Consider the following 26401-nt stretch of genomic DNA (forward strand, 5'->3'; position numbering starts at 1 on the left):
CACGCGGCAAATCACGCCCTGTTATGCGTGCTAACCCCCAGTCTGAAGCTCGCCATTTCTTGTTCGATCCGTCTTGGCCACCTCGTCTCCCACCACTACTACGGGTGGTGGGTACTGCTTTTCCTATGATTAATCAGTAGAGAACACTACACTCGACGGGGCTCCGTACCATGTCGCACATTAACAACGGCGACACACCCTTTCTAGATTGAAAGATATACTTCTTAGGCCTTTGTTTAGGCCTGCGTGGTATCTCAATAGAGAAATGAGTTGCAGCGCCGTATTTACGTTGGAGTTTAATACCTCTGTTGACCAACGTATTCCAGTTCTTGGCGATGTTTTCGTTGCTCCTGTCTTTTTTCCGCCGTGACGTCGCGTGAACATGGGGTGTTTCAGACGCCGTGTTTGGGTTTTCCATTACAACTGTATCCGTTTCCGCCGGGGTGGAAGTGCAGAACAGGCCAGCCTCATGGACGGCAGGTCACGTACTTTATATCACTTTAGCTTTAGTCACTGAACATAGTACTTAGTCTATATATAGCACAAGGCACGGGCCGCAAGAGCTGCCCAGGAATATGGTAAGTCGCAATTTGACCCTGCTCGCCTCTAATCGCCCGCCAACTTTCGCCAGCAGCACTCGTATTTCCTACCAATGAAGGTTTTAGCAGAACGACTGTCCTTGCTTACTAATGGCCGTCTGCCTATAGCTACGCAGATGCTCAGGTCGGGTTCGTCATCCCCAACGCCGCACATCATGCTTAGCCGCTTGCTGAGGGCGGGCCACACGCCAATCTCCAGCGACGCTAGCAGCGGGTGTTTACTATGGCTGCCTTGCCCCTACTTGGAGTTTCCCAAGGAGCATATCACTAATACAAAATCCATGCAGAAGGTGCCCGATTGGCGAGGCTACTCTCACTATCAATGCTCCGGGCAAAATCTTATACCGATGAAAAGCATATTAGAAGATGTGGATCGCTAAGCCGCTTAAGAGACAGTACCATGAAAGTCCAAGGCGTGTCTCTGTAGGTGCATCTTGTGATCGAGCTTTATCTCGCAGACTGGACACTCGCTAGATTCATCTTTATCCAGGTTCCTCAAGTGCTTCCGCCGGAAATGCTTAGATAAATCGCCCGACGTGTAGAACTCCTGGAGGAGCTCCTGGACCAACGGATCCTCAGGCGGTAGTGAGCGTGCCTTTCCGACGCATAGAAAGCATCGCCGAGGCCTGTCTTTCTTGTTATGGACAAAGACAGATACCATGATAGCGTCCACCGGGTTGGACGGCGGTAGGCCCAGTCTTGGAGAACTACCTTGCTTGGGCGATGCAGTACATTGCCGAGGCACGGCGCAGCCCTCCTCGACTGTGCAGTACGCCATCACGGCGACGATGGCGTCGTCGCGTCGTCGGTACTGTCCTTCTAGGTCGGTAGCGGGCGGTGCCGTGAGGGCGGCCATCAGCCGCTTCTGTGCGGGTTGCTGGGGACGACCGGTCGTGGCCGGGTCCGATGGCGAGGGAGCAAAACCACGGCCTTGCAGTTGGCGTTCGATATCATCCACAGCCTGGTCAGCAGTCCACACCTGTCGGATCTGCTTCTTGAGGTCCTTCCTCAGACGCTGTCTTTCTTTTCGCCGAACACGGATGGTACTCTGGTATTTCTTGGACCCTCTAGGTAGCTGTTGGAGCTCACGCGTTAGGCTTTGAATACGTGGATGGGTCGCGACGGATGCCGACTGTTCGGTAGTCAGATCCACAGGACGGCGCCGGCTCATAGAATGGCCCACGCTGCAAGTCTGCTTGACGAGCGCGTGCTGTGGCCTGGTGCCCCGGACGATGCTGCCAATGTCCCGATTGATTTCGCGCCCAAGGTAGTGCCTTCGCACCGGAACCGAGTTGGTGTGGTCCATGGCGAGGTTCCGCAGGTCTTCGCTGACGTCGACTGCAATCCAAATTAGCCTGGTACACAACAAGAAGCAGCCGAAAAGACACACCGCTCGTCGTCCATTCGTTTGCTGCATTGTAGCGCAAGTTGTACGGAATTGTTTCGTACGCCAATCCAAGCAGCTCGCCACACCTCCTGGTCCAGGCTGCTATCATGCCATAGGTGATGGGTTCGTTGTCGGATATGACGTACCCAATCAACGTCTGCACAGCTCGACGGAAAAGGTAGACATCATCCAGCTCCTCCCTAAGCGGCAGCAGCAACTCCGTCTCGCCAGGATGGATGTCTAGCGTCTTCAAGTCGCGGGGCGAGGTGAGGCTCGGGGCACGAAACGCTCGATGGCGGAACAGGATGCCCAGGAGGAAAACATGGGCGTTCAAGAATAACGAGGCGGCCCCTAAGGTCTCCGGGAGTGGGTAGGTGTTTCTAGTCGAGTGTTAGCAAACACCATCGAAAGGGATAGGAAGTGACGAACGCAGCCTTCTCGCCGAGGTAGGACTTGGTAAAGGCCAGCGTAAACTTGACCAGTGTGTTATGAGGCCCACCGTCCGGATCGCGTTCGAGCATGATCATGAGATCACCGAAGCGGAGGCGCAGGATCGACATTGGGCGAGCGCCGGCCGGTGCCAAGAGGAGGAGAAACAACACGGCATAGATGCGCATCTCGCCGAATTTGAACGACTTTTTCGTCGTGCTCAGCGTCGTCTCGATTTGCCCCTCAAGCTGGTCTACCGTCATGCAGCGGTTCGGCCTCCGCTCGTTACTAAGACCAAATTTCTTCGCAAGGGCCCGGAGAACCTGCTATGGTCAGTCACGTCTGCCAGCGGAGCCCCGAGGCGGACACACCTTGTGCATGCTGCGGTTCAGCTTGGGTTCGACCTTCTCCGCGACCGCTCTCTCGTAGGCGAGTCGAAACACCTTCCAGTAGGTCCCCAGTGAAGAACGGTTCTTGATGCCGCGCAGCCGTCGCCCCGCCGGTGTGAATTTCTGGTTCAGCCTCCATTGGAAGAAGCTGTACAGTAGGCAAACCGAAATCGGTTCGTAGCTGTTAGGGTGTTTGACGACCTTGCAAAACCTGACACATACTTCGTTAGCCCCACGAAACAAGAAGACAGCAGGGGGCGCACCGAAACCACTGCTCCTCGACGCTATCGATGAGCCGCGTAGTCCCTTCCTTGTAATCTTCGCTCTCGTAGTCGTCTTGGTTGAACACTTCCATAGACTGGAGGTAGTACTCCGGAGGATGGAGATTGCCGCCGAAGAGTTGGATCTGGTCCTCAACGTCTATCTCAGCGTCGGCATCGTCGGCATCGTCGACACCTGGATCGTCGATGCCGGCGAGGTCCAAATCCTTGACGCTGGTAGCGCTGGAATGGGTGTCGGCTTCACTGTCGCTTACGTCGAAGACCTCATCGTCCTCCGGCAAGAACGATGCATCGGAATCGTCCGAGTCGGTGTAGGAACGCTCGAGTCGAGGCATAGTTTTGGGGGCGTAATGGCGTAAGGAAAGCGTTCAGGAAGATGGTGGAAAGAAGGTAGCGGGAGAACATGGAGACACTGCAATCGCCACTATTTGTCCGAGTGGTAGCGATGCCGCCGTTTACGGCGGATACTCCATTTGCCATGAGAAAGGCCTGCGAACGCCCAAGAATTATGTACATTCCATTTCATTCTGTTCGCATTCGTCCCCGGGCCCTCGTCGAATCCCGGGCGCAGTGTGCCCGCAATCGCGCAGGGCGATTCGCCTCCAACACGGATAATAGCTCTCGGGTTTCGGGAAACAGGCCGTCGGGGCAATTGAGGATGCCGCACATTACCACATCCTTCTCGCCCAGCTCGTCATCGCAGAGATGGGACGACTCATCAAAACCCAGCTGGCACGTCTTGTCGTGCTGTCGGCCGCCGCTTGTACGTGAGCCACCCCTCCATCCGCAGCTAGCCTCTAATAGCCCGCAGACCACTTTCTCGCCACCGCGCAGGCCTTCCTCTGGCCCAAGGTCTTTTGGGGCTTCCTCACCACAGCGCTCGACGGTTCCGTCGTTCCCGTCCTGATTCTGCAAATTGCCAACCTGCTCTGCGCCCTGGCCATGCTGGCCCTCGAATGGCCGGCGCCGGCGCTGACGGCATTGCTCACCATACTTCTTTACCAAGCGACTAACGCGGCGCTCTGCTACCTTCTCAGGATGGGGCTATACGCTTGGGGCTACAGCAGCTGGGAGACCATCTACGCGCCGGGGGGGCGGGCCTTGGAGCATATGGTGAGCGAGCGGGGCGGCGCCTTGGTGCTGCGCGCTCCTCGCCTGGAAACGAACAGAGGATCAGATAGCCTGCCGTCCTCCTTTGCTTCTCCTCGTGATGGTTAAGAACTCGCAACCTCCTTGCACCGGGGACGAGCCGCGAGCATAGCCCGCCGGAAACACAGCATCCACCTAGAACTCCAGCTGAAAGGCATCCAAGCGGCATCCGACTACCGGGCGCTGAGATGCTACGGAAGAGAACGTACCGCAGGCGATCGCAAGTCAGGAGGGCGCAGAGTGGCGCCGACCTGCCGGGCGTCCACGACCTGCTCAGAAAGAGGGGCTTCTACACACGGACGAGGACAGGCTGTCTCACCTGCTGAGCACGACATAAGAAATGCGACGAGGCGAAGCCGTTCTGTGAGTCAACCTCTGTATTGTGCTATGGCCTACTAGCTAACAGCCGCCGAGGTGGTGCGTGTGTGAGCCTGGGTAGAGACTGCCGATTTCCTCCAACAGTGTAGCGGGTAGATGGCCGGCATCCAGGCGACCTGCGCTCCCCTTACCCTCACACAGACAAAAGTCTGTGGGTTAGGTAGTTTAACCTGACCCGGTTTCATTCTGAGCGGTTTAAAGAGTAGGTTCCATGCTTGAGGACTTCCCCTTTCATCTGTAACTGTAAAAAGGGCTCCAGGTAATGACTGATGATGACCAGAAACGACGCCTGCACGGGATCATCCTCATGCTCGTTTTCAATCAAGAAAACTAAAGCATCGAGGACTTTATGCAGAAAAAAGTATATTTCCTTTAGCATCTCGGCGTCTAGTCTTGCACGGTAAATTTGAGTCTTTTCGATTCGCAGTGCACGAGGAAGTTTTCGGATGTTCATGATTTCCTCCGCATTATCGACGCTCATACACGGCCGAGCACTTTTCGTATACTGAACTTCCTTCGCTCTCTCGAGAATATCTTTCTGGAGATCCCAATAACGGGCCTCGCGGCTGGTGGGAAGCAGAGCCTTTGCCTGGGTTTCGAGGTCGCTGGATTGTGGCTGAGACATAATGAAGCACTGTGGTGGGGAGGGTAGTGGCATTCAAGCGACAGTGTGAGGCACTCTGGTTTTATAGCCGTAGTCTCGGTAGGCAATCGGAAAATGCAAGACATCAAACGGTCGAAAGTCTACGGTTTACTGCCAACGGGATCGGTTCCGAGAAATACAGTACTACCTTAGTCCCCCCCCCCAATTACATGAGCGAACGGCCACGAGGACCGCCGCTCAGCGAAGAAGTCTTAACCCAAAGCACGGTTTCTGGCGTTTTAGCTAAGGATTTGAGTTTGCCTCTGCAAGAATCTTACGAAGCCAGTTGATACGTGGACGCTAGCAAGATAGGGGGTCATAACACCTGAAAGCATTCTAGAAAAAGCAAAGGACATTGCCGTAGAGCCGATCTCCACAGCCGCTACGGTTTCCCCCAACATTTCTACTATTGTGGCTAGTTACAAAGTCGCCAGGCTAGGGTTTGGTACCATCTAACTTAAAATAAACTCTACCTTAAGCCCCGGCTGGCGTCTGATTGGTGACTATTACGCGCTCTGGTAATGTGTAATGAGTATTTAGTTCATCACCGTCCTGACCAATTCTTTGCGTAGGGATATATGCCAACAGCTACATCTAACCATGGCTACTCGCGATCAGTCCATTATCAGAACCGCCACTGATCTACAATCAAGCCTACAACTTCTCGAGTACGAACGGCAATTTGAAGACCAAATCATTCTCGCCCATTACATCAAGGAACTGCAGCGGCTGAAATGTGAGCACGCCACGAGGATGAAGGACAGTGTTCAGACGAGGCTAGAGGCTTCACAAAAGGTGCAGGAGCTGCTGGCGGAAGTCAAAATCATCTTGACACAAATCCAGGCCTGCGAAGACATTATTCGACTAAGCCATGACGTCGAGGAAGAGCTCGTGGCCGAATTGGATCGAGAAAAAGCTAAGTGCGAACATACTTTTCAGGAGAAACGGGAACATCATCGAGCTCAACGAACCATGGAAGATACCCTCGTCCTATTGTCATCATCTGAGGCCGGTGTGTTTGTGGGTACTTCTTAGAGCACCCGACGAGACACCCCTGTTGGCTTGATTCCAGAATCGAGGCACCCCTGTTGGCTTGATTTCAGCATCGAGGCACCCTTGTTGGCTTGATTCCAGAATCGAGGCACCCCTGTTGGCTTGATTCCAGCATCGAGGCACCCCTGTTGGCTTGATTCCAGCATCGAGGCACCCCTGTTGGCTTGATTTCAGCATCGAGGCACCCTTGTTGGCTTGATTCCAGAATCGAGGCACCCCTGTTGGCTTGATTCCAGCATCGAGGCACCCCTGTTGGCTTGATTCCAGCATCGAGGCACCCCTGTTGGCTTGATTTCAGCATCGAGGCACCCTTGTTGGCTTGATTCCAGAATCGAGGCACCCCTGTTGGCTTGATTCCAGCATCGAGGCACCCATCGAAGCACCCCTGAGCTTTGGCAAAATGAGCAGCACGAAACAGGTGGTAGATCATTAGAACGAGATCACCTATCACGCTGTGCCGCTCACCACCGGAGCGATTGAATATCAACCAGGTAGAGTGGGCGACTAACTCGTGCGTCATAACCACATGATAGTACATAAGACATGAGGACATGTAGCGAGAGTGCTTCGAGCCGTTGGTAATCATGACGAAGTCCGTGGTATTACCGCTTTACGCAGTTTTGATCGGTGGGGCTTTTCCCTTGGCGCCGCTCATGCTGTGGCGCAGCTGGTCTTCGATTGGTACCCTCTCCAAGAAGCTCGAGCCGCCTATATACTCTGTATCTGTCGCACTGGCGACGCTGCCTTATCTAATCGCCCGTTGTTTACTCGCGGCCCTCTTATCCCTATTACGTCGCGACACAGCAATTTATCGATCCCATCGTAATCACGCAGTATACTCCCACCCGCTGCCGCCCTCGCGCGTGGCCAATCTGCTTCATGCGCGTAGCACGCAGCAGTCGCATCGAGGACTGGATTACTTCCGTCTCGAACCAGTCGCCCACGAAGTCCGCCTGCGAAGAATTTCAAGAAGGACCCCCGGTGAAGCGTCGTTGTCTTCGCAGCCCAGTCCATCACAACCCAGTCCATCCCAGCCCGCCGTTGACCGAGATCGCGATGGACGACGCGCTTAGAGGGCGCAAGAGGGCTGCTGCCGGCGGTAAAGGTTCGTGCTACTTATCCCACTTGGTCCGTCGTTTGCAGGCTTTGCTCACACTGGTAGCGCAGAACAAACTCGCCCGACTGTCCCGATGCCGAGAAAACGAGCGAAGTCGACCAGCCCCAAGAAGAAGACGTCGAAGTCGATGCTGGAGCTCCTCGACAAGCCATTCAACTTCTTCGCCCTTCCGCCATATCCACTCGTGGCCGACATGCCGTGTCTTCCGAACGACATCATACCACTGTACGGGGAGATCCATGATGCCACCGAGCGCGAGGCCATCGTACCTTCCGAACTCCGCGATACGATGAAGAGGTACAAGCTGAAACCGTACACGTTCAAGCCAGCCAATGCATCGCTGGATGCCGAAGCCCAAGCGTTGGCTGCATATGCAATGGTCTGTAATGTGGTGCAGCATGCCGCAGAAGCACACACGAGCGACGGCCACGAGACCACCTGGAACCACTTAGTACACACGCCACTGCTCCAGTCGACCTTTGCTTCAGCGTCTCTAGGCATGAACGGTGTGACCGAAGCGTACCAGCCGCCCCCTCTCCGGAAGGGTATAAGCGTCCGATTCGTCATCGCCATGTCTGCGCAGATCGAGCCACACTCGCTCCCAACGGTCCGAGGCTCCAACACGGACATCGGGCCCCTGGATAGCGCGTCGGTAAGCGACTACCAGAGCCAGGGCCCAAGCCAGATAACCACGTCGACGCGAGTCGGCAATCGTGGCGACAGTAAGAAAGTCGACTACGTGTTGGTGATGGACATGCCGAAGACGGCACAGCTTCAAGAGGAACTGTCTCGTGTCGCGGATGATTTCGACTGCTGCGGCGTACCCCATATCAACCACACCGCATACCGACCGCTAGAGAAGAGTCTAATTGCTGTTTCGGTCGAGACGAAAACAGCCCTTCCGCAGCAAGACCCCCTCCTCCAGCTGGGGCTATGGACAGCAGCGTGGCACGATCGAATGAGCAGCATCCGCGCCTCTCTCGTCCCTGACGCTACACTGCCATGCCTCCCTACACTGCCGCTTGTTCAGGTGGTAGGGCACCTCTGGCAGGTTTACTTTGCCTGTGACATGAAGATATCCATTGATCTCTACGGGCCCGTGACGATTGGGAGCACGGAGACGGTTATATCAACCTATGTGCTAATAAGATCGCTGGAAGCCATCAGGAAATGGGTCGAGGATACCTTTCAAGATAGTATGAGGAACTGGTTTCTAATAGGAAAGCCGCCTGCGGGGGAAGCTTTATCTACAGGAGAAGCCCCGGGGGAAGGCTTATCTACAGGAGAAGCACCGCCTTCGGGGGCCACAATCTGCTTGGCGGACACTTGAAATGACGCAGTTACACGGATTTACGATGACATGTTTAATTGAAATTATGTATCCGAAGTGAGCCAGTAGAATTATACTCTTCTGCTTTTTCAATCAATTTGAAGCCTCCCTAGCAGAAATAAGAGATTCACAGAGCAGGCTACCCTCAAAAGTACTAACTATAAGGAGGTATCATAAAAGGAGGTATAATTGAGAAGAAGGCATCATATCTGAACATATTCCTGAACATAACACCCTCCAGTCTCACTCAGCCCCCTCGTTGTTCTGACGGAGGGGGCAACGGTATTCCTGGACATGAGCATGTCGCTGAACGTATCCCTGGTTGACTCCAGCATCAGAGGGTCCCACGTTACACCACCGTCCGGCATGCCGAGCTTCGTATGCCTTCTGGTTCCATCCAGATGGTGCCAACTAGTTGCATTGTCACATGTGTACGACCTTATTGCTCATCACGACTTAAGCATGCTTCTCGACACCGTGCCGACAACATGGTGGGTTCAAAAGCAAATAGTTTCGGTGATTTCTGTGCCGTAGGCAGCCTGGAACTGCTGTGAATCATTGAGAGGAGCAATGCAGCCATGGAAAGCATTGTCTCGCGAAATAATCTCGTGGTCGCTGAGGCTGCCGTTCATGAAACGAGGGAGTTGAGCAAACCTCTGGAAAGACGGTCGCACTGTCACAAGGCAAGCGGAGTTGCACATTGTCCATTGGCCCAGAGCCGAGACATGCAGCCAGCCTTGTCAGTTCCTATTGGTGCACATTTGTTTGCTTGAATGCAAACAACTTCGGTGGCACCATCTAGACAACTCGGCAAGCGAGCAACACGAGCTTGTGTGACACCCATTGAAGCCGTGATTTCCGCAGTTGGAGATGGAAATTATAGCTGGTGCGGCGAATGGAGGGCAAGGGCGTTGCTCCTGGTGCCGGACGTGGTCCTTATGTTTGCTACCATCTAGGGGTGTTCTAGGAACGCATTAGCGGACGCCTCTGCTGATCAAGGCCCTTGGCCGCCAATGAATCCGCGCATCCGCTCCTGGTGGCGTTTCCCAACGTCTAGCACGACCCGGCTGGTAGGTCCGCTGCTGGAACTCTTTCTGCTGAGTGAACAAGCCTCGTTCTTATGGCGAAACAACGGACTACTCTCTCGTAGATCCTGGCGGGCGGGGGTCAAGTGTCTGAGTGCTACATTTGAGCCGGGCCACACAGCCATCACCGGGCGCCTTTCTCGCTTCTCCACCGCCATTGCTGCATGACTCTAGCGACAATATGGAAAGCAGTCCAGGAAGCCAGTATTGGAATGTCGATCAGTCCCGCAACGACATGGAGCGGCGGCTAGCTGCGCCTTGCACTTCTGGCCAAGTCAATGTGTCTTCATAATGGAATGAGATATAAATTGAATCAGAAAAGAACATCATGTTTGGGATCCCCACCAACCGCTATTGCAATTGTGAAGCTAATGCGCTGAAAAAAGCCTCTGGTTTAGCTAACGGGAAGAAATCATGCAGCATGAGGTCTCCATACCGTTCTTATGGTATCTTTTCGCCTGTGCTGCGGCTTGGGTGCAAAGCCACGTATATGCAGTCCTTCGTCGGTGTCTGAGGAGCTACTGTCCAGGCCTCCTTCATACGAAATATGACATGGCTTTAACCTAATTCCATGAACCCTCTTTGCGAGCTCCTTGCACACATCGTAGGGACATACTACGTCTTGTTGGCCTTTGACGTGGCTCTGTACACAATCCCACATAGCTTCCTCCTCGAGTGGACGATGACAGAACATGCACTGAACCGTTGCTGCACAGCGGGTGGTAGCAGCTACAATGCACGGCGGTGGCGATGTTTGGTACACTTCGTGCAATGGGGTACGGCAATGAACGTTGGCAGAAAAGGGTGGTGTGTCCATTGCCCGATAGCGCGTTCAAAGAGCTTGAAGCTGGCGTGCGGCAAGACCCTGGCCTTTGTCAAACCCTCCGTGCAGCTCTTGAACTTATCCGTCCATTCATCTTGCTGTATGCTCTGTGAATTGGGGAATTGTAGCATCAATAACACGGTTGATATCTCCGCTGATGGCCGCAGAGTGGTCATCTCTGTCGACTCGCAGACACGAAGAATTCAAAAGGCTTCAGATTGAGTGTTCGATTGTATCGTATGGCCGGCTCGTAATAAAAAAATTTAAACTACATGTGCGACGCGATGCCTCTCCGGTAGTGGCAAACTCCTCGTGTAGCTTTTCAATAAGGGCATTCCTATCATCTTCTCTACATTCGTCGGTGGCGTCAAAGACGCAAACAATCTCTTCGGCGTCCAATGTGCTGGCATTTTCTAGTAGGGTGTTCCAGAGCTCGGTAAATACTATGCACAGTTCAGGGCCATGATTTGAAGTCGGGTAAGAGCGTGTCCCGTGAACTTCCCGGCCAGATATCGGATAAAAAGCTGATGGAGAATGACCTAGAGGGCATTGTAGCTGTGTTGGTGCCTCTCATCACCGTCCTTGAAGAAGTAGCAGACAACAGAAGTTGCGCACTTGTTGAGAGCCGCCACTCGTCGATCGGAGAGCGCGAGATCACGAGCTTTCCGCAACCAGGATCGGCGGAGTTATGAGCATGTGTTGGCCGCGCTCCGTTTCGAAACCTTTCCTTGACTTTTTCGAATATGTTTTCCGTATATTCAATTCCCCTATCTCGCTTGCGTCCACGAGTCACACCTCGTACCGCGGTTTGAAATGTGCCGCATTGGTAGGTCAAGTCTGGTTCGGGGGACAGAGAGTTGCGAAGCGTAATGACTTTAAGTCGACAGCCACGTATTAAGTGTGCTCTTTCAACAATTGGACGTATAGTATTAGTTAGCTCTTGCAGAGGCAAGCCTAATTCTCTGGCTAAAGCACCAGAATTCGTTCCGGCGATTCCCGCCCGACCTCGTCTCGTCGCTGGAGAAGAATACCTGTAATGAGAACGACGATGCCCATCCGCCATATTTCGATATTATATCTATTTACCTAGTAGATTTACCACGTCTTAAGGTAATCGAACATAATCTGCGATCGAATAACTCGATATTCGCCATGTGCCATGGGAAGGTCAAGCGGTGCATCCCCTGTGAGTGGTTGATCTCAACCATAAGAGAGCGAATGCGGTCAAGGAGATCATCAAGCGTATGCCGCAGGGTCAACCGTGAATGTTGATCGAAGTGGGAAGTGCACGACTTGTAGCTATCCAATCCCAGAATAAAAATATTTGTTCTAGGGAAGGGCTATCGAAAGGAAGGAACAGTGAGCAGGGTGGGACAGAAATCTTGACAAGATTCATTATATCTTCGTCTTCTTAGCAAGAGCACGGGGGTGTGATTACGTTGGCACATGGCCATGTCGACGATAAAGGGCGGCTGGCGACCGACGCCGGTCCAATCATGGATTTCCCGAAGTTGCTTGTTGACTTCTGCCTGCAGCCCACTTTTCGCAATAGCTGTGTGCTTGGTGTCGACCCCGCCTTGGGCGCTGAAGTAGACTTCAAGAACATCTAGATGGTTCAGCCCTAGGAGATGAGCTGTTTCCGGATCGTAACTGTTATTAAAAACGCCGAAAACAATATGTATGCGATTCCATCTCTCCTGCAAAAGAATACGAGGTATTGGAGGCTCAGTTGGAGTGATCAGGCCGTTCTTCTGTATAAGATCAATTGCCTGCGAGACGATCGCATCGGGAGACATCCAGACCCCTGGGTAATAAGAGCTTTTGGGCGAGACGGAGACGAAGACTCGTTTTGGATTGCTCGTAGTGTCCATATTCTGAAATTAATTTGCGCGATCAAAACTGCTGCCGCGCAATGGCCGTGGTAGGATTGAGTCTCGTTTCTGTTGGAGGCTGCGTTCCCGAGGTGCGCGAAATGGACGAGGCCTACATCGTTACGGCGGTGTATTAACTGAACCATCCTTGGTACTCCTTCGCAACAGATATCTATCATGTACTGTAACGGCGTCTTGTATCGAATGAACACTGGTGCCGTGCTTGGTGCCTCATCCAATTGAGCCTTTACGAGACTGCTCACGGACCGTCCGATTCCGTTAGCCCTTAGCCGTCGTTTTCCCTGGCTGCCCAAAGTGGAACTTGGGCCAGGGACCGCGATCTGTCAGGCCCAAGCGTCACTAGTGCCAACTGTAGGGCTCTGAGTCTAGCGCGAACGCCCCCGCTACGTACGCTCGGTTAGCTGCCGCGGCGGGCCAGGCATCCCTGCATGCTGTTCTAGCTGCTCCACTGGTCGCTGCTCTTGACGCGCCGTAGAATCACGGCGCGACTGGAGGACAGCGATCCAGCAACCTGCATGATGACACCGAAGGGTCTATCGTGGGACTCTGAGAGGTACCAACGCGCCAAACATCTGCTGTACTGTCTGTTGCGTGGAAGAAGACAGGCACTGTAGGAAACGCGCCGTAGACGCGCTAGTACAGACCGGTGGGCCGGTCTTAGATTGAGCTGAGTGCGCCCAGGTAAGCTTTTGTTGCATCGCCATCTCGCTTCCGTATTCTAGGCTACTTGTTGCATGCATGCCATGCCCACATCCCCATTCCCAGCATTATGAAATGGAAACCACCAAGAGGCGATGAATCCATCGATGTTCAACTCTGGAGCACGCTACGTAGGCAAGGGCTGGGCGTGATCAAATCATCGACGCAATACGCACATACCACTCTCCTTGCCAAGCCAGCAGCCTGGACCCCAGCATTCTAATTCGTACGACCAAGTCAGCATGGAGGATCTCTTACACACGAGCAAGCCGAGCCCAGCGCGTGCTCGGCACGGAGTCACGGGCAAAGCCAAACGGCTGCAGGCGACGAAAGTACGGCCCTGGAACATTTGCAGGAGCCTGGGGTTATCGAATCCGTGGAAAGGTAAGTAGACTCTCGCTCTTCCAGAAGTGAGAGTCGACTACGACGGCTCATACCAGAAGTATAGCACAAAGGGATCAAGTAAAGAATGAATAGGATGACGTAAAAGGTCTCGGGATCGCCTGTCCAGCATTACGCCAACTCCTTGCCGATTTGATCAAACTCGTGCCGCCACTCGGCAGTATCCTCTACCCTCTTCAGTGGTCCCTTATTCATCGCCTCGCTGCCGACGAACACGCTCTGTCCAAACGTCAGTGTGTCACGGCCGACAAAGCTGTCGGATCCTTCCAGCTTCTCCATATCCAAAGTCTGGTCATTAAACCGATCGTAATCCATCCAAACACCGACCCCGAATGTGACGTCGGGGCGGAAGACGAACTAGGATCCACGCGCGGATCCGCTTCTCGTCTCCGAGCTTCGTACCCTGACAGCAACGTGTGATCTTAGCGAGTTGTCTTTCTTCTGGCAACCGTCCTTACTCCCGTTTGGCTGTCCCTTTGCACAAGCTGTTTCCTCTTTTCATGCGTCGTTTCTAAAGAAGAAATATATAGTTGTGCCGTTTAGTATGTCATATTTGGCTGGATTCTCGATTCCATTGCCCACTTCAGCACCCATCCCCTGCTCCGCCACCTCCCAATCTGCAGGATAGTAGTCGTGGGCAATGACGTCTTCGTAACAAAAAAAAAAAAAACAACCAAAAACTCATTCAATCATCCAAGGACCCAAAATTCTCCCTCAGGAACCGCTGCACCCTCTTATCCCCTCCTATCCCCGCCTCCAGCCCTGCGGCGTCTCCCTCAATCTTCAGCCCCTCGAGCCCGGTGGCTCGGGACAGCGCTACGTAGACCTGACCAACCTCGAATGCCTTCGATAGGTTGACGATGACGCGGTCCATAGTTAGGCCCTGACTTTTGTGAATGGTCATGGCCCACGCAGGCGCCAGAGGAATCTGCGTCCGCGACAGCAGCGAATACGGCTTTTCGTCCCCAAGCTCGTTGATGGAGCATTCTGCGTGGATAACACGCCTGATACCGTTGTGGAACTTGACAACGGGCCACACTTTGAATTCGGCGCCGGGGCCTTCGATGTGGGACTTGATCTCGCTTTCCTTCACGTGGGCGTGTTCACCATGGACGGCGGGCAGTTTGTCTTTCTTGTACGGAACAAAGCCGCAGACGATACCCTGGCTGCCGTTGCAGAGTCCGAGGCGTAGGCTGAGATTGGTGAGCAGCACCACCAACATGCCCTTCTTCAGCTCCACACATTGGTCGAACCGGTGATCGTCCAGAGCCGAGAGGGGCTGATGGCCATAGGGCCCAACGGCTTTTCGAATGGCCTTACGACTCAGGAGAGGATGCTTCTTCTTCTGCCACTTGAACGTATCGCGAGCCCAGTAGGTATGCTTGACGGCTTGGAGCTTTTCGAACTGCCGCTGGTTCACCTGTGCAACCTCATCACGGGTGGCGAAGAGTTTGGTCGCGTGTTGCACGTTGCAGGGGTGGTCCATCAAGAGCCGCTTTTCGCTCTCAGTAAGCGTGTCACCTATTCGGCACTTGTTCAATATGCGAATGAACGTGAGATCGTTCTGACGATGGATGGTCTTGAGGTTAACATGAACAAAATCGCACTGGTTCCATGCGTCGCTACTAAACGCCCACTTGTCCTCATCGCGCCAAACGGGGTGGTGAGGGGTCGGACAAGAGTAGAACGGTTCACCCTTGTGATAATCCTCAACGAGCTCTTTGCCGCATTCCATGCAGTGTTGGAAGGGTCGAACTGGTGGCAGCTGGCAGAAGTCTCCAGTCACAACTATTTGAACGCCTCCGAATGCTTTCTGGACAGTTATATCCGGATCATAAAGTGCGTCCTGCATTACTTTATTCAGCCTTTCGAAATGCAGGTTTTCGACCATACTGATCTCGTCAATGACAAGTACATCGGTTTTGTTGAACCTCTTCCACACGAACTTGCCATGCGCGCTCTTCTGGAGTTCCTCCAGGGGTTTCTTGTGAGAATCTGGCGTCCACCCTGCATATGTCCATGTGGTAGCTCCGTTGACCTGCAGAGCGGCACGGCCAGTTGGGGCCAGAATATGGACCTTCTTTCCCATCCCTTCCAGGCGCTTAGTGAAAGCCTTTAAAACCGTCGATTTTCCGCATCCAGCAGATCCCGTGTAGAAGACATTACGTCCAGCGCAGATCAGGTCCACCAAAGCGGCCTGCTCAGGACAAAGGACCGGCTCCGTGTCTAGTGACGGCTCAGGCGAAAAAAACCGCACTGCAGGCAGGCTTGGTCCTGGTCCGAGCACGCCTTGCTCCACACAACGGCTGCCAAGCTCGTCCGCTGGAGAAGATGGGGGCGAGTCTTTACCAACACTTGGGGTGAAGCTTTCTGGCTTAACGAGACCGCCTTCACGTGTTTCCTCAATTGGCTGGCGTAGGCTTGCAAGTGTACAATCAGGCGAGCTTATCGCGGCTTTTGATGATGCTTTCGCAGTAAGCAATCCCTGGGTTTGGGCCTGGCAAGAGTTTGACGGGAAAGAATTCGGAGAAAGCTCTAATAGTCTTTTCTTAGAAGTTGGCAGTGACAATGTGCTCCTTTGATGTTTGTAGGGGACTCTCCTAGAAATGGACAACAGGGACTTCGCCTGCTTAGCAAGATGATTATATCTAGTCATGCTTTTCTCCGTTGGATACTTTGGAAGATGCGATGGCTGTTGGGGTAAAACGAGATACTGTTTGTACCACAGAACGAAAATCCGGTTCGAACGCGGCATTGGGTATCTGGCCCGCATTAGTAATCAAATACGGGATCCCAGCGGGGTGGGAGTATGTGATGTAGAGTTGGTCTTTGATCAGGCGCTAGGTGACGCTGTGTGGAATTCGGGATTGCCGTGACGCAGTTTAGGTCGCACAAGCACATCACAGGCTCTACTAGGCAGCCCCCAAGCACAGCTACAATAAAACTGTTCAAGCTAGCATATAGATAGTACTGTACCAGTTTTGGTTGTTAAGTAACGGTCCAGCAAACTACCAAAGGCGGAAAGGCCCTAAGTAGCACGGCGATGAATTATACCTACAAAGGACTAATCGAGGTTTCGCATGGGACACTAACACCCAAGCCAACAAATGAACCAGTGCAGTATTCGGCCCGCAGTCTGGCGACCTGCATTCCTCCACATATGCTAAAAGTGTTGGTAACAAGGCCGTACAGGGTCCTCATGTCCCAAATCCACTCTTCCCCCACGTGTTCACGGTTTTTGGAATCAATATAGTAGAAAATCCCGATCCGGTCACCCTGACCGCCAAGCATCATCCTCTCAGTGTCCTCTCTGCTAGGAGCTTTGTTGACAGTGACCATTCTTGCAGCCCTCACAAAAGTCACGTTCGTGTGGGGGGCCACCAGTCTTCTCCTCGAAAGGCATCTGCTCTTGTGGTAACCCCGCCCACTTTATGAGACGATAAGAAACTCGTTCAATATACGAGCTTTCATCGAGGCGGAAGGCGCCTAGGCTGTTGCAAGATTTGCAGCGCTGATTGAAGACGACGGCATCATATCTCTGCTCCGTATATTTCCTGATCACAATGGCCACCATCTTGCTGCTCCAGACTTTTCTGGTACAACTCTCGTTCTTGCATTCAAATCGGCCCATCACTTTTGTGGAGTACGTGTTGAGGGCATCTTCGTAGCGGGCCTCCTTGTTGAATGAGATCGGGCCGATCGACTTCTTGTTGAATGAGATTGGGACGATCTTTTTGGAAACGGCGTCGGAGACACGCTTATGGAGCCAAGGGAACGTGAAGAAAGTTCGCATCTCAACTGGGAGATTAGGGATTTTCTTAGTCATTATGGATGACTACAAGTCACTCATAAGTAAAGGAAAGATAGATTGACGAAACGATAGTTCGGCACTCGTGGAGTCGACTTGCTTGCATATCTAATAAAGGAAGAAGCGCTGGGCCATAAGCGGGCTGCTTCGTGTGTCAGACCGTAAGAATACCAAACCCTGGGCGATGTCTACAGTATACGTATTGAATACTACTCGATGCCACAATATATCTCAAGCGAGGATCGTGTAAAACTAGCATGGCAGATCCATCCCATCTCAACGGCTGCAAATGTAGCTTGGCGGCCCTTAGCACAGGACAATAGGGGCCATAGGGATCACCAGGTTCGATACCTACTTGCAGATCATTGTTCGAGACGGCCACTTCGCGGATACGGCCCTGCAAGGTCTTTTCCGCTTCCCTGCCGTCTTTCTGCATGTTGTCTGCCAGCGTAGGTTTGAGACCAGGTCTGTGCCGTAGCCAGAGAGTGGCCAAACGCTCCCGGGGCTGGTGACGGTTCTGCCGGAGATCTCGCTGCACTCTTTTCGAAGTTGCCCACCTCTGATGGCTTGCAGTAGCCCTGCACGGCTTAGAATTCATCCCAGACTCGTGGCCTGCTGTCATAGGCTTGTCTCCGGGATCGAGAGAGGGAGGAAAAGAAATGTTTGTGACATGTAAGGTTGTTAACGTCCAGTGTCCTGTATCCACAGACCAAGTAGATCAGAGGACCAAGTGGTTCGTTCCATAGTTTATTTTTCATTGTCTTTGTTTAAGGCGTCAAATTCTCTTATCGCGGTCTCCTAAGTCTTTCTACTTCGCGCTCTACATAAACTCATGATAATCACTTGAAGTCATATTTATTGCATAACTATCCAGCCGCCTCCCAACTCGGTTCCACCAGTCAGCCTATTGTAGCTCATGGCTCAAGGTCCAAGAGGGTTCAGCAAGTTGCCCTATCGTCTTGGGTAGCTAGACTGCCATCATGGCTCACAACAAGAAAAATAAGGTTCGGAAGAGCGGCTTATCGCTGCAAAGCAAGACACGGGACCTCGGGATGCGATAGCGGGCCTCCCGCATGTTTAATATCATGCCGTGAAGTGACCCGCTTCAAAAACTGAGGGGTCGGCCAATCAGAAGACTCAAATTTGGGCCACAGATGCATCCATAAAAATGTTAACAGGAAAGACTAACAGGAATGAACCCCCCAAAGAGGGATAAGTGAGAACAGCGGCTAGGATAGATATATTCTTCATAAGGTTGCTTCTTCTAAGTATAGCCAGACCCCTGTGTCCATCTCTTTGCACTTCTGTCAATCAAGGCCTTATCCTCTCGTTCAGTCCTCATCCCTATCGCATCCCATCTTATGCGACAGCGGCCAGACCTCACCAGCTGCCAATAACGCCCAGATAGACGACAGAACCTTCCACCATGGCCATCCCCGAGCAACAATACGAGCCCTCGGAATGGTCGATTACAACAGACGACCCCATCCTCACCCCTGAGCCGTCCGAGGTTGGCGGCCCTTGTCATGAGTCAGACTGGCGCGTAAGTTACTGTTCTTTCTATTTTAATGGTCGGCGTGGCTGCTGAGCATACTTTCGAGCGCATTGTCGGGTATTTGTTTTTAGGGGTTTTATTTCCACTTGCCATTTTTCTGTGGCTTCTCCGTTATCTTCTTTATAATATGTGTTCTTATCGCTTAACTTTGATGAATCATTTATAAACGCAGGTGTTTCTTCACACGAAAAGGTATGAGATAGGATTAGCTAATAATCTGTGGTTGTTAAGACACATGCATACCCTTCTTGTACCTCCGCGCCTTCCTTGAGTAACACAACCCATGACAAAGCCATCGAGTCTTTTCATGAAGCGGCTCCGCGACCAGAATCTCTTTGCAAGATCATCAAGATGATGATGGTATTCCAGATTGCTTTCATCTTTCTTTTGTGGCACTTGACGAATTCAACGTCTTGCGAAGCAACTACTGGTGCTCCGGATCTGAATTTTGCAAGTGCCCAAGTCACTCAGACGCTATAGAGCCTGATTTGCTAATGACTCGTGGTCGCCGAGTAGTCATTGGGGGGCGCCTCCACCCCTGCGGCGTCTGTGGCCCACGATCTACCACAGAAAGCGTGGGACGAAACGAACCCATGGCCGGGAAATGCATATATGATTATCGAGAAAGACACTGGCCGCGCCCTCACACTCCGGAACGGTGAGCTCCTTCTTGCGGAACTTGGGAGCGGCTCTCAAAAGGTGGCACAGACGATGCATAACACTTGGCTCTGTTGTGAACATAACAACTACTGGGGCTTCCAGAACAAGGCAACAGGGGGTTATCTAGGCCACGACGGTGGGAGCTCAATGCGCGTTGATGCGGTCAGAATCCAGGCCTGGGAGATGTTCGTGGCTCGACCAGTTCCGGGGGGCGGATACCAGCTGTTGATGCCGCACTACTGGCACACACTCCAAGTAATCGCCCTCTATAATGGTGGGAAACACTTGACAAGGAGAATGCACGGCGGAATTGTATGGGAAGTTCGTCGGGTTTAAACATAGATCGACAAGGTAACTCTTTTCCACGAAGCATGTCACTTCTCGATACCACTTCTAGAAACCCGGAGGCTGAGTGCCCTCTGCATGTAGTTACTCATGCCTTACATGCCATCAATAAGGAGCTGACAAACTTTCGGAGGGTAATCTTTTCCCTACTTTCCCCAACGCCTGCTTGTCCACAAGGCCGATATCCTCTGGCGTATAGTGGAGTGATGTCTGCTTTCATACAATGGGCAAGTCTCTGTACCTGCTATAATGACGTAGTTAACATCATGCTTCGTACTGATCGAGTTCGCGGTTGGATACATGTCTCACAAAAGCTGGCCATGTGAAGATATTTTAACTACCATGTCCAGTCTTGGGTTAAGAACAAGGATACAGTTGATATAGTGAACTAGGCCGTGATCAACAAGCGCAGAGGCATGACGAGACGGTGAATGTATACTAGGATATGCTGGCGCTTGGGCGGGGGGTACTGGGGGAGAGAAATCCGGGTACAATGCAGAGCATAGTGGATCTCGCTGCATTCTCCCAGAGATAGAAAGTCGCAAAGAAAGCCGAGACGAAAAATATGCCCCTGTTTGGCTGCAGTCTTCGCTGGTAAGGTTACTTGGGAAGACAACGCGTGGGTGAAGACGATTGCCACGCTTACAATTATCATTCCTCCGTCGTCGTTGATCTTGGCGGCTTCCAGTATGTTCTTCAACTTTGATACAGAGATGGATGGGCGGTTCCAAATCAGACTTGGGTAGATTGGGCATTCGCAGTGTCAATGACCATGATGGCGACTGCGCTCTGGTGCTACTGGCAGGTTAAGTGCGATCAGACACGAGTCCATAGCAGCTACAAAACGCGGGAGCTGCCTCCGGGATTTGACTCGCCCTGCGTGCGATTGAGAAGATACAATATTGAGAGCCATAATGACAGTGTGAAGTCTGCCTTGCTACTCGGCCTTCCTTGATGAGTCGCTGAGACGGTTCATGGCGCTCGGTTGGCCAGCCGTAAGAACTCTCGGAACTCTCAGCAACCTATCCTCGCAGGTGTATGGGTATGCATCCTTGCATAGGTTACATGATTGGTGGAAGTGCAACGGATTCGCGAGATTGGAGATGCACGCGGGCACAGGTGGCCCGACCGTGACAGTACATACGCTCTATGAATCGAAAACCGGATGCTGGCAGTCTGCTAGCGACAAAGAGACTCTTCAAACCAGACACAGTGTCAACGCGGATCACCTTGACTGAAACTCTGGCGCATAGAGGCCTGCCTCTCACCGTAATGAAGATATGCGTTCAGTGAACAGCGCGAACCCGCCGTGGCAGCCGATCGAGCGTACACAGTAGGGAATTCGCGCTAAACTCACAGCCCTACCATTGGCGTGGGCTTGATAGATCGCGGTCCCTACCCCACGTTCTAGTTTGGGTAGTCAGGAATAATGATGGGTCAGGGTTGGCGGAAACTGAAGGTCCGTGAGTAACCTCGTGAAAGCGTAAACAAACGAAGGAAGTCATCACAGAAGCGTTTGGTGTAGCCTCCTGAGGAAAGTTCCATAGAATGAGGCGCCTCGCGCGGTACTAGTATTCAAGATGAACTGGATCTTTCAGCAAATACACCACCGTAATCATTTAGATTCCCTGCCCGGACAGCGTCATCACATTGGCTGGCATCACAACACAGCCCACCCACTCGAGTTCCAAAGGCACCCAGCCCTACGATTGACTCTATGTAGAACCCATGAGTACGAAGGCCCCAACCCTGCCTCTCGTTCGCGTACACACTGCCGCCTGAGCTGATCATGCGCCAATTGCTTTACGCAATAGGCATCTTTCCCTTGCTCTTCTACTTGAATGGCTCCGTCGTAGGATGCGTGCTTTTTGGCCTTGGTCTGCTCGCCCAAAGACGCCGTGTTGGGTTGTGCCGTTTTGTGCATTCTCACACCTGACATGGGAATTGCAATGTCTCGGTTGCAAGAAGTCTTGTAGGTACCCTCCCCATAAGCAAACCCACTTAACGTGGATCTTGATCGAGAATTATGTCTTATGCTTTTGCTCTCATCTCACCTTGGCGCGATAGAAGTCCATGGCTGGCTTTAGGTCTTTTCGACGGGCATGCAGGCTGGCAGACCGCGGACTTTTTGGGGCAGAAACTCATAACGTCCGTACAGCACAGCCTAAGTCAAATCAAAACACCTTCAAACGGAGAAGTAACGCCTGAGCAAACACTCCATCCCGTCCTCGCGAAAGCGTTCGTCGATCTCGACGATTCCATCCTCAAGGCAGCCGAGGATGCCTCCTCCAGCAGTCTGCCTTTGCAAGAAAAAGTGCGAATATTTGCCCCTGCATTTGCTGACTCGTGTGCTTTGTTGTCGCTGTACGATCCCATAATGAGCAGGTTGCACGTGGCTTGTGTTGGCGATTCCCGGGCAGTCCTTGGACGAAAGAGCCCGGACGGCAAGTGGGAAGCGATTCCACTGTCTGCAGACCAGACAGGCAATAATACGGCGGAAGTTACAAGACTAATGCAGAGCACCCGGGCGAAGAAGGTCCAGCTCAGGACGGTCGGGTTCTGGGGCTTGTCGTTTCACGGGCCTTTGGTGACCGGCGGTGGAAGTGGCCTTCGGACGTAACGAAAGACTTCAGCTGGCGATTTTGCGGCCCTGGAGCCCTCCCACCAAAGTATCATATCCAGACGCCACCGTATATAACTGCCGAGCCAGTCGTGACAACGACTACCATCAATCCGGACAGGTTTTCCTTCCTGATCTTTGGCAACAGATGGCATGTGGGATCACGTGTCGAGCCAGGAAGCTGTTGACCTTGTGGCAGCATGGCTGGTTCTGGATATCCGGGGGCTGTGATGGAATACCGAAAATCGAAGCCATCACCATATGCACCGTTCGACTTTGATGACTTCCGAAAGGGAGTGAGCCCTGGCTTTATTAAAGAAAGGATGATTATCCAAGACGACAATGCCGCCGTCCATTTGATGCGGAACTGCCTTGGTAGGAACCATTCCGAGTTGATAGCCGGAAGGCTTGCTCTTACACCGCCGTATTCCCGGAACCGGAGAGATGATATAACGATCCAGGTGGTCTTCTTTGATACAGGCATGACTTAGGCAGGTAAATGGGAGAAGTGGCACGTCGATATTAAGGGTCCAGGAGACAGGTATCACAAGAATCAGGAGATACTCTTCTCCCTCCAATGTTTATACCTGCTCATCTTGGTATGCGTTTGACGACGGGTGAAAGCGAATAAAGGGTCGGTGAGAGCCAAGGCACTGGTATAATACTATACACTGGTTGCTTACTGGCTATTGTTAGTGAAATGGGGAAAACCTCCACACTAAGCGGCTAGTTGTTATCATGGTCACACAACATCAGCCAGTCCGAGGTGCTCTAGATGGCTGCATCCACCGTGCGAATCGAGTTGAGAGCCATCCTTCGTACGCTGAAGGGCCCTTCGAACCACACTCTTCATCAACCACAAGCCATTCAATCAAACATCCATCTCGACATTGCATTCAGTGACCCTGTTCAGACTGAATAAAATGCGATGCAAGCAGGCCACCCCCAAGTATCGAGAGGAACCCGAACATCATAGCCGAGATAATCGTCTTGGCGCAACAGGCCAGAGCGAATACGGAGGCACGTGTCTTTACGACATTCGTGCAGCAGAACGGGGCCGAGAGGCAAAGCGTATATATCTCCACAGGTCAACGGTGCCGGAGGCTCCTTGGCCTATGTTTGGTGATCTAGGTGATCATAGACGGAGTAGGGGTGCTAGCAACCCACAGATCTAAATTGCCAGTGGCTCAAGGAGAGAAGCGGGACAGATTTAGCTATGAACATGCATGTAATATTAGATCCTATCAATCTCTGATAGGGACCAACATACCGCCATCGAGGATACGCTCAGGACATTTCTGTGTGATCGATGCGACTTTACAGCTGTAATGTCGACTTAATCAAAATAAGTAATTCAGTATTGTACTACGAATGTCATACTGAGGGATTCTCCTGGGCACTGTTGGTGATCGGCACGTCCAGGTTACCCACTTTACCGTCAGTACATAAAGCTAAGAAGCGGGACACTGCACCTCACGACTTAGTAGGTACACGTTCCTTAACTAAGCGTACGATGAGGACATACGCGACACATACATTAGTACTGTATTCCCAGTGGCCTAGGCTGATCTCTTTGGCTATTGTGTAAACTAATGGGATTGAGCCGATCTTCTTCTTAGCTTTTCGTGAACTGTGCGTTCATAAGCGCATCTGCTTGAACATTCCAAACTCCTTTGCCATTTGTTACAAGTTCATGGCCGAACTCATCCCACATTTCCTCTGCGCTTGGCTCTCCCCCGCGAAGAGCCTCTGCGAACTCCTCGTCGGTACCGAACGTTGCCGCACGCCACACAGCTTTCCATTTCTCCACGGCTTCAATCGCCTCAGGGTGCTGACTGTCCACGCCAGTAGCTACCATATAGAACGAAGATCGCGTTGTATGGCCGGCCGTTGGTTTGTGAACCCTCATAGAAGAGAATTTACTGAATGTCCGAAGAATACATACCGTATCCCATGCTTCTATCTTATGCAGAAGGACTACCATTGTTCCGCGTGGCCGTAGGTGCTCAAGGCCGAGAGAAAGCTGTGTTGTTTTAAGTCGCAGTGGTTCACGCAGCTCGCGATATGATGCCCGCTCGTGTGTTCGGAGGACCTGGCCGTCACACAGAACAAGGTCGAAGGATCGCATTTCTGGGAGTTGACGTGGAAGGAATTTCCCTGCGTCGGGGTGGTCTGGTGGAATGACCGTGACGCCCATGTCTGCAGCAAGCATTGTCACATCCAAAAAGTCCACACACTGCATCTTATCTAGAGGCAGGAGTACATTGTAGCCTCCATCGGAGGGAGGCAGGCTGAATGCGACGACTTCAGCATCGGGGTTTATCCTTATGGCTGTTGCGAGAAAGCCTCCTGGAGCGGCACACATATCAAGAATGCTTCCCGGAAAGAATCGAGCTGCAAACCCCGTTGTGGCATGGTGGAGCTCATTTGCTATGTTTTTCATCAAGTAGAAATGGTAACGCGAAGTATCTGCATCTGTTTTGTCGGCATTACGGCGTTGTTTTTTGAAGTGCTTGTTACCGGCGGGGCTTTCCCATCCCTGTTTGGGGTCAGCCACAACGCAGCAAATCTTGGAGACGTGTCTGGATCATTTACCTTCCGCCTCAGGTCGGCCAGACGGCGAAATTCGGGAACCTGGTCGAGTAGGTGCATTACTATAACCTCAGTATTGCTTTCCATCTCCCGGTCGGGTGTCGATGAAGCATGCTGTCCTGCAGGCTTAAACCCAGCTAGAACTAGAATGTTGCTTTCAGACCTTCCGTTGGGAGGACAAGATGTGGTCGTGGTGATAGTGGTGGATCCCATCACGTGGCACGCCGTCGCTTCAACGTGTCTGAGGAAAACGATAGATGTAGAACAGTCTTCGAATCGATCACAAGCAAGTGCTGAGAACAAAGCGGGCAATCCACAGTAAACACTGGGCTGCTCCTAGAAGATACAGATGTGCAAGCGGCGTGTGCTGGCTAAGTACTTAGAAGTCTCATAGCGTGAGACATGCCCCTCAACAACACCTCCAAAACAAGAGTGAGACGGGCTTTGTGTTACGTCTCGATTGGCACAGCATGAATCGAGGTTTCGCTGGCGACTGTCGAATCTCAAAAAGCCCCGGTTTCTGTTTGAGAGCTTCCACAAGGCAGAAAGAACTAACACTCGCGTTCCTTTGGAATCTATGAAGGGTAACTGAAAATAGTTTTTGGGTACATGGATATAATTCCAGGTTTCTAGTAGCACTAGAATTGCTCCAACAAAACAGTCATATAACCAAGCACCGAAAAGGAATACTGACTTCTAGTCAGAAACTTTTCTAAGATAACGCAGTGGCGCTGTGGGCTTTAGCTCCACGACTCGCCGACTTTGTGCGAAAGGAGGCGAGTCGTAGATGCTGTTCCGGCATGAGTTCAATACCCTTGAGAAACCGGTACTATATTACGATGGATACTAAGGACATCAACAGTAGGTAGCTTCATCCGAAGCAGGGCCGAAGCCAGAGCAGGGGCGAGACACGACATGTGAGCCATCTAATCAGTTATGTTCGATGCCGAAGGCCAGACAGCCGAATCTGCTTTTTGAAGCCGCATCGGCAGCATCCCAACTGTTCTTCGGAAACAAAGTTGGTCTCTTCAGTTTTCATAGTCCCACTATTCAGTAATGGATTGATATCCTGTGTAGTTGAAATAGTCCTACAGCGTCCAGCTTCGGCTTCGATAACACCTGAGCCAGGGCCCCTTGCCTTCCTCCGTTTCTTGCATGTAGCTAG

The 26401-nt window shown here is 52.2% G+C and overlaps 8 protein-coding genes across 8 annotated transcripts; 4 read left to right on the forward strand and 4 right to left on the reverse strand.

Moving 5' to 3' along the window:
- Positions 1-984: 984 nt before the first annotated feature.
- Positions 985-3420, reverse strand: PG985_004843 (uncharacterized protein; the record flags this gene model as incomplete). Its single annotated transcript, XM_066824612.1, has 5 exons — positions 985-1937; positions 1990-2366; positions 2416-2738; positions 2787-3015; positions 3068-3420. The coding sequence occupies 5 exons, from the start codon at positions 3418-3420 to the stop codon at positions 985-987; spliced, it is 2235 nt and encodes a 744-aa protein (XP_066687772.1).
- Positions 3421-3790: 370 nt separating this feature from the next.
- PG985_004844 (uncharacterized protein) lies at positions 3791-4303 on the forward strand (the record flags this gene model as incomplete). The annotated part of the gene is made up of 2 exons (XM_066824613.1): positions 3791-3848; positions 3897-4303. The coding sequence occupies 2 exons, from the start codon at positions 3791-3793 to the stop codon at positions 4301-4303; spliced, it is 465 nt and encodes a 154-aa protein (XP_066687773.1).
- Positions 4304-4793: 490 nt separating this feature from the next.
- Positions 4794-5237, reverse strand: PG985_004845 (uncharacterized protein; the record flags this gene model as incomplete). Its single annotated transcript, XM_066824614.1, has 1 exon — positions 4794-5237. The coding sequence occupies one exon, from the start codon at positions 5235-5237 to the stop codon at positions 4794-4796; it is 444 nt and encodes a 147-aa protein (XP_066687774.1).
- A 618-nt stretch (positions 5238-5855) lies between these two features.
- PG985_004846 (uncharacterized protein) lies at positions 5856-6290 on the forward strand (the record flags this gene model as incomplete). Its single annotated transcript, XM_066824615.1, has 1 exon — positions 5856-6290. One exon carries the CDS (start codon positions 5856-5858, stop codon positions 6288-6290), a length of 435 nt encoding a protein of 144 aa, XP_066687775.1.
- A 1208-nt stretch (positions 6291-7498) lies between these two features.
- On the forward strand, positions 7499-8755 carry PG985_004847 (uncharacterized protein; the record flags this gene model as incomplete). Its single annotated transcript, XM_066824616.1, has 1 exon — positions 7499-8755. One exon carries the CDS (start codon positions 7499-7501, stop codon positions 8753-8755), a length of 1257 nt encoding a protein of 418 aa, XP_066687776.1.
- A 5586-nt stretch (positions 8756-14341) lies between these two features.
- PG985_004848 (uncharacterized protein) lies at positions 14342-15745 on the reverse strand (the record flags this gene model as incomplete). The annotated part of the gene is made up of 1 exon (XM_066824617.1): positions 14342-15745. One exon carries the CDS (start codon positions 15743-15745, stop codon positions 14342-14344), a length of 1404 nt encoding a protein of 467 aa, XP_066687777.1.
- Positions 15746-18890: 3145 nt separating this feature from the next.
- On the forward strand, positions 18891-20015 carry PG985_004849 (uncharacterized protein; the record flags this gene model as incomplete). The annotated part of the gene is made up of 2 exons (XM_066824618.1): positions 18891-19007; positions 19590-20015. The coding sequence occupies 2 exons, from the start codon at positions 18891-18893 to the stop codon at positions 20013-20015; spliced, it is 543 nt and encodes a 180-aa protein (XP_066687778.1).
- Positions 20016-24259: 4244 nt separating this feature from the next.
- Positions 24260-25449, reverse strand: PG985_004850 (uncharacterized protein; the record flags this gene model as incomplete). Its single annotated transcript, XM_066824619.1, has 2 exons — positions 24260-25183; positions 25240-25449. The coding sequence occupies 2 exons, from the start codon at positions 25447-25449 to the stop codon at positions 24260-24262; spliced, it is 1134 nt and encodes a 377-aa protein (XP_066687779.1).
- Between the last annotated feature and the right edge of the window lie 952 nt (positions 25450-26401).

Source organism: Apiospora marii (genome assembly GCF_038362585.1).
Source record: "Apiospora marii strain CBS 49790 chromosome Unknown utg000003l_segment0_segment0, whole genome shotgun sequence".
Lineage (NCBI taxonomy): Eukaryota > Fungi > Ascomycota > Sordariomycetes > Amphisphaeriales > Apiosporaceae > Apiospora > Apiospora marii.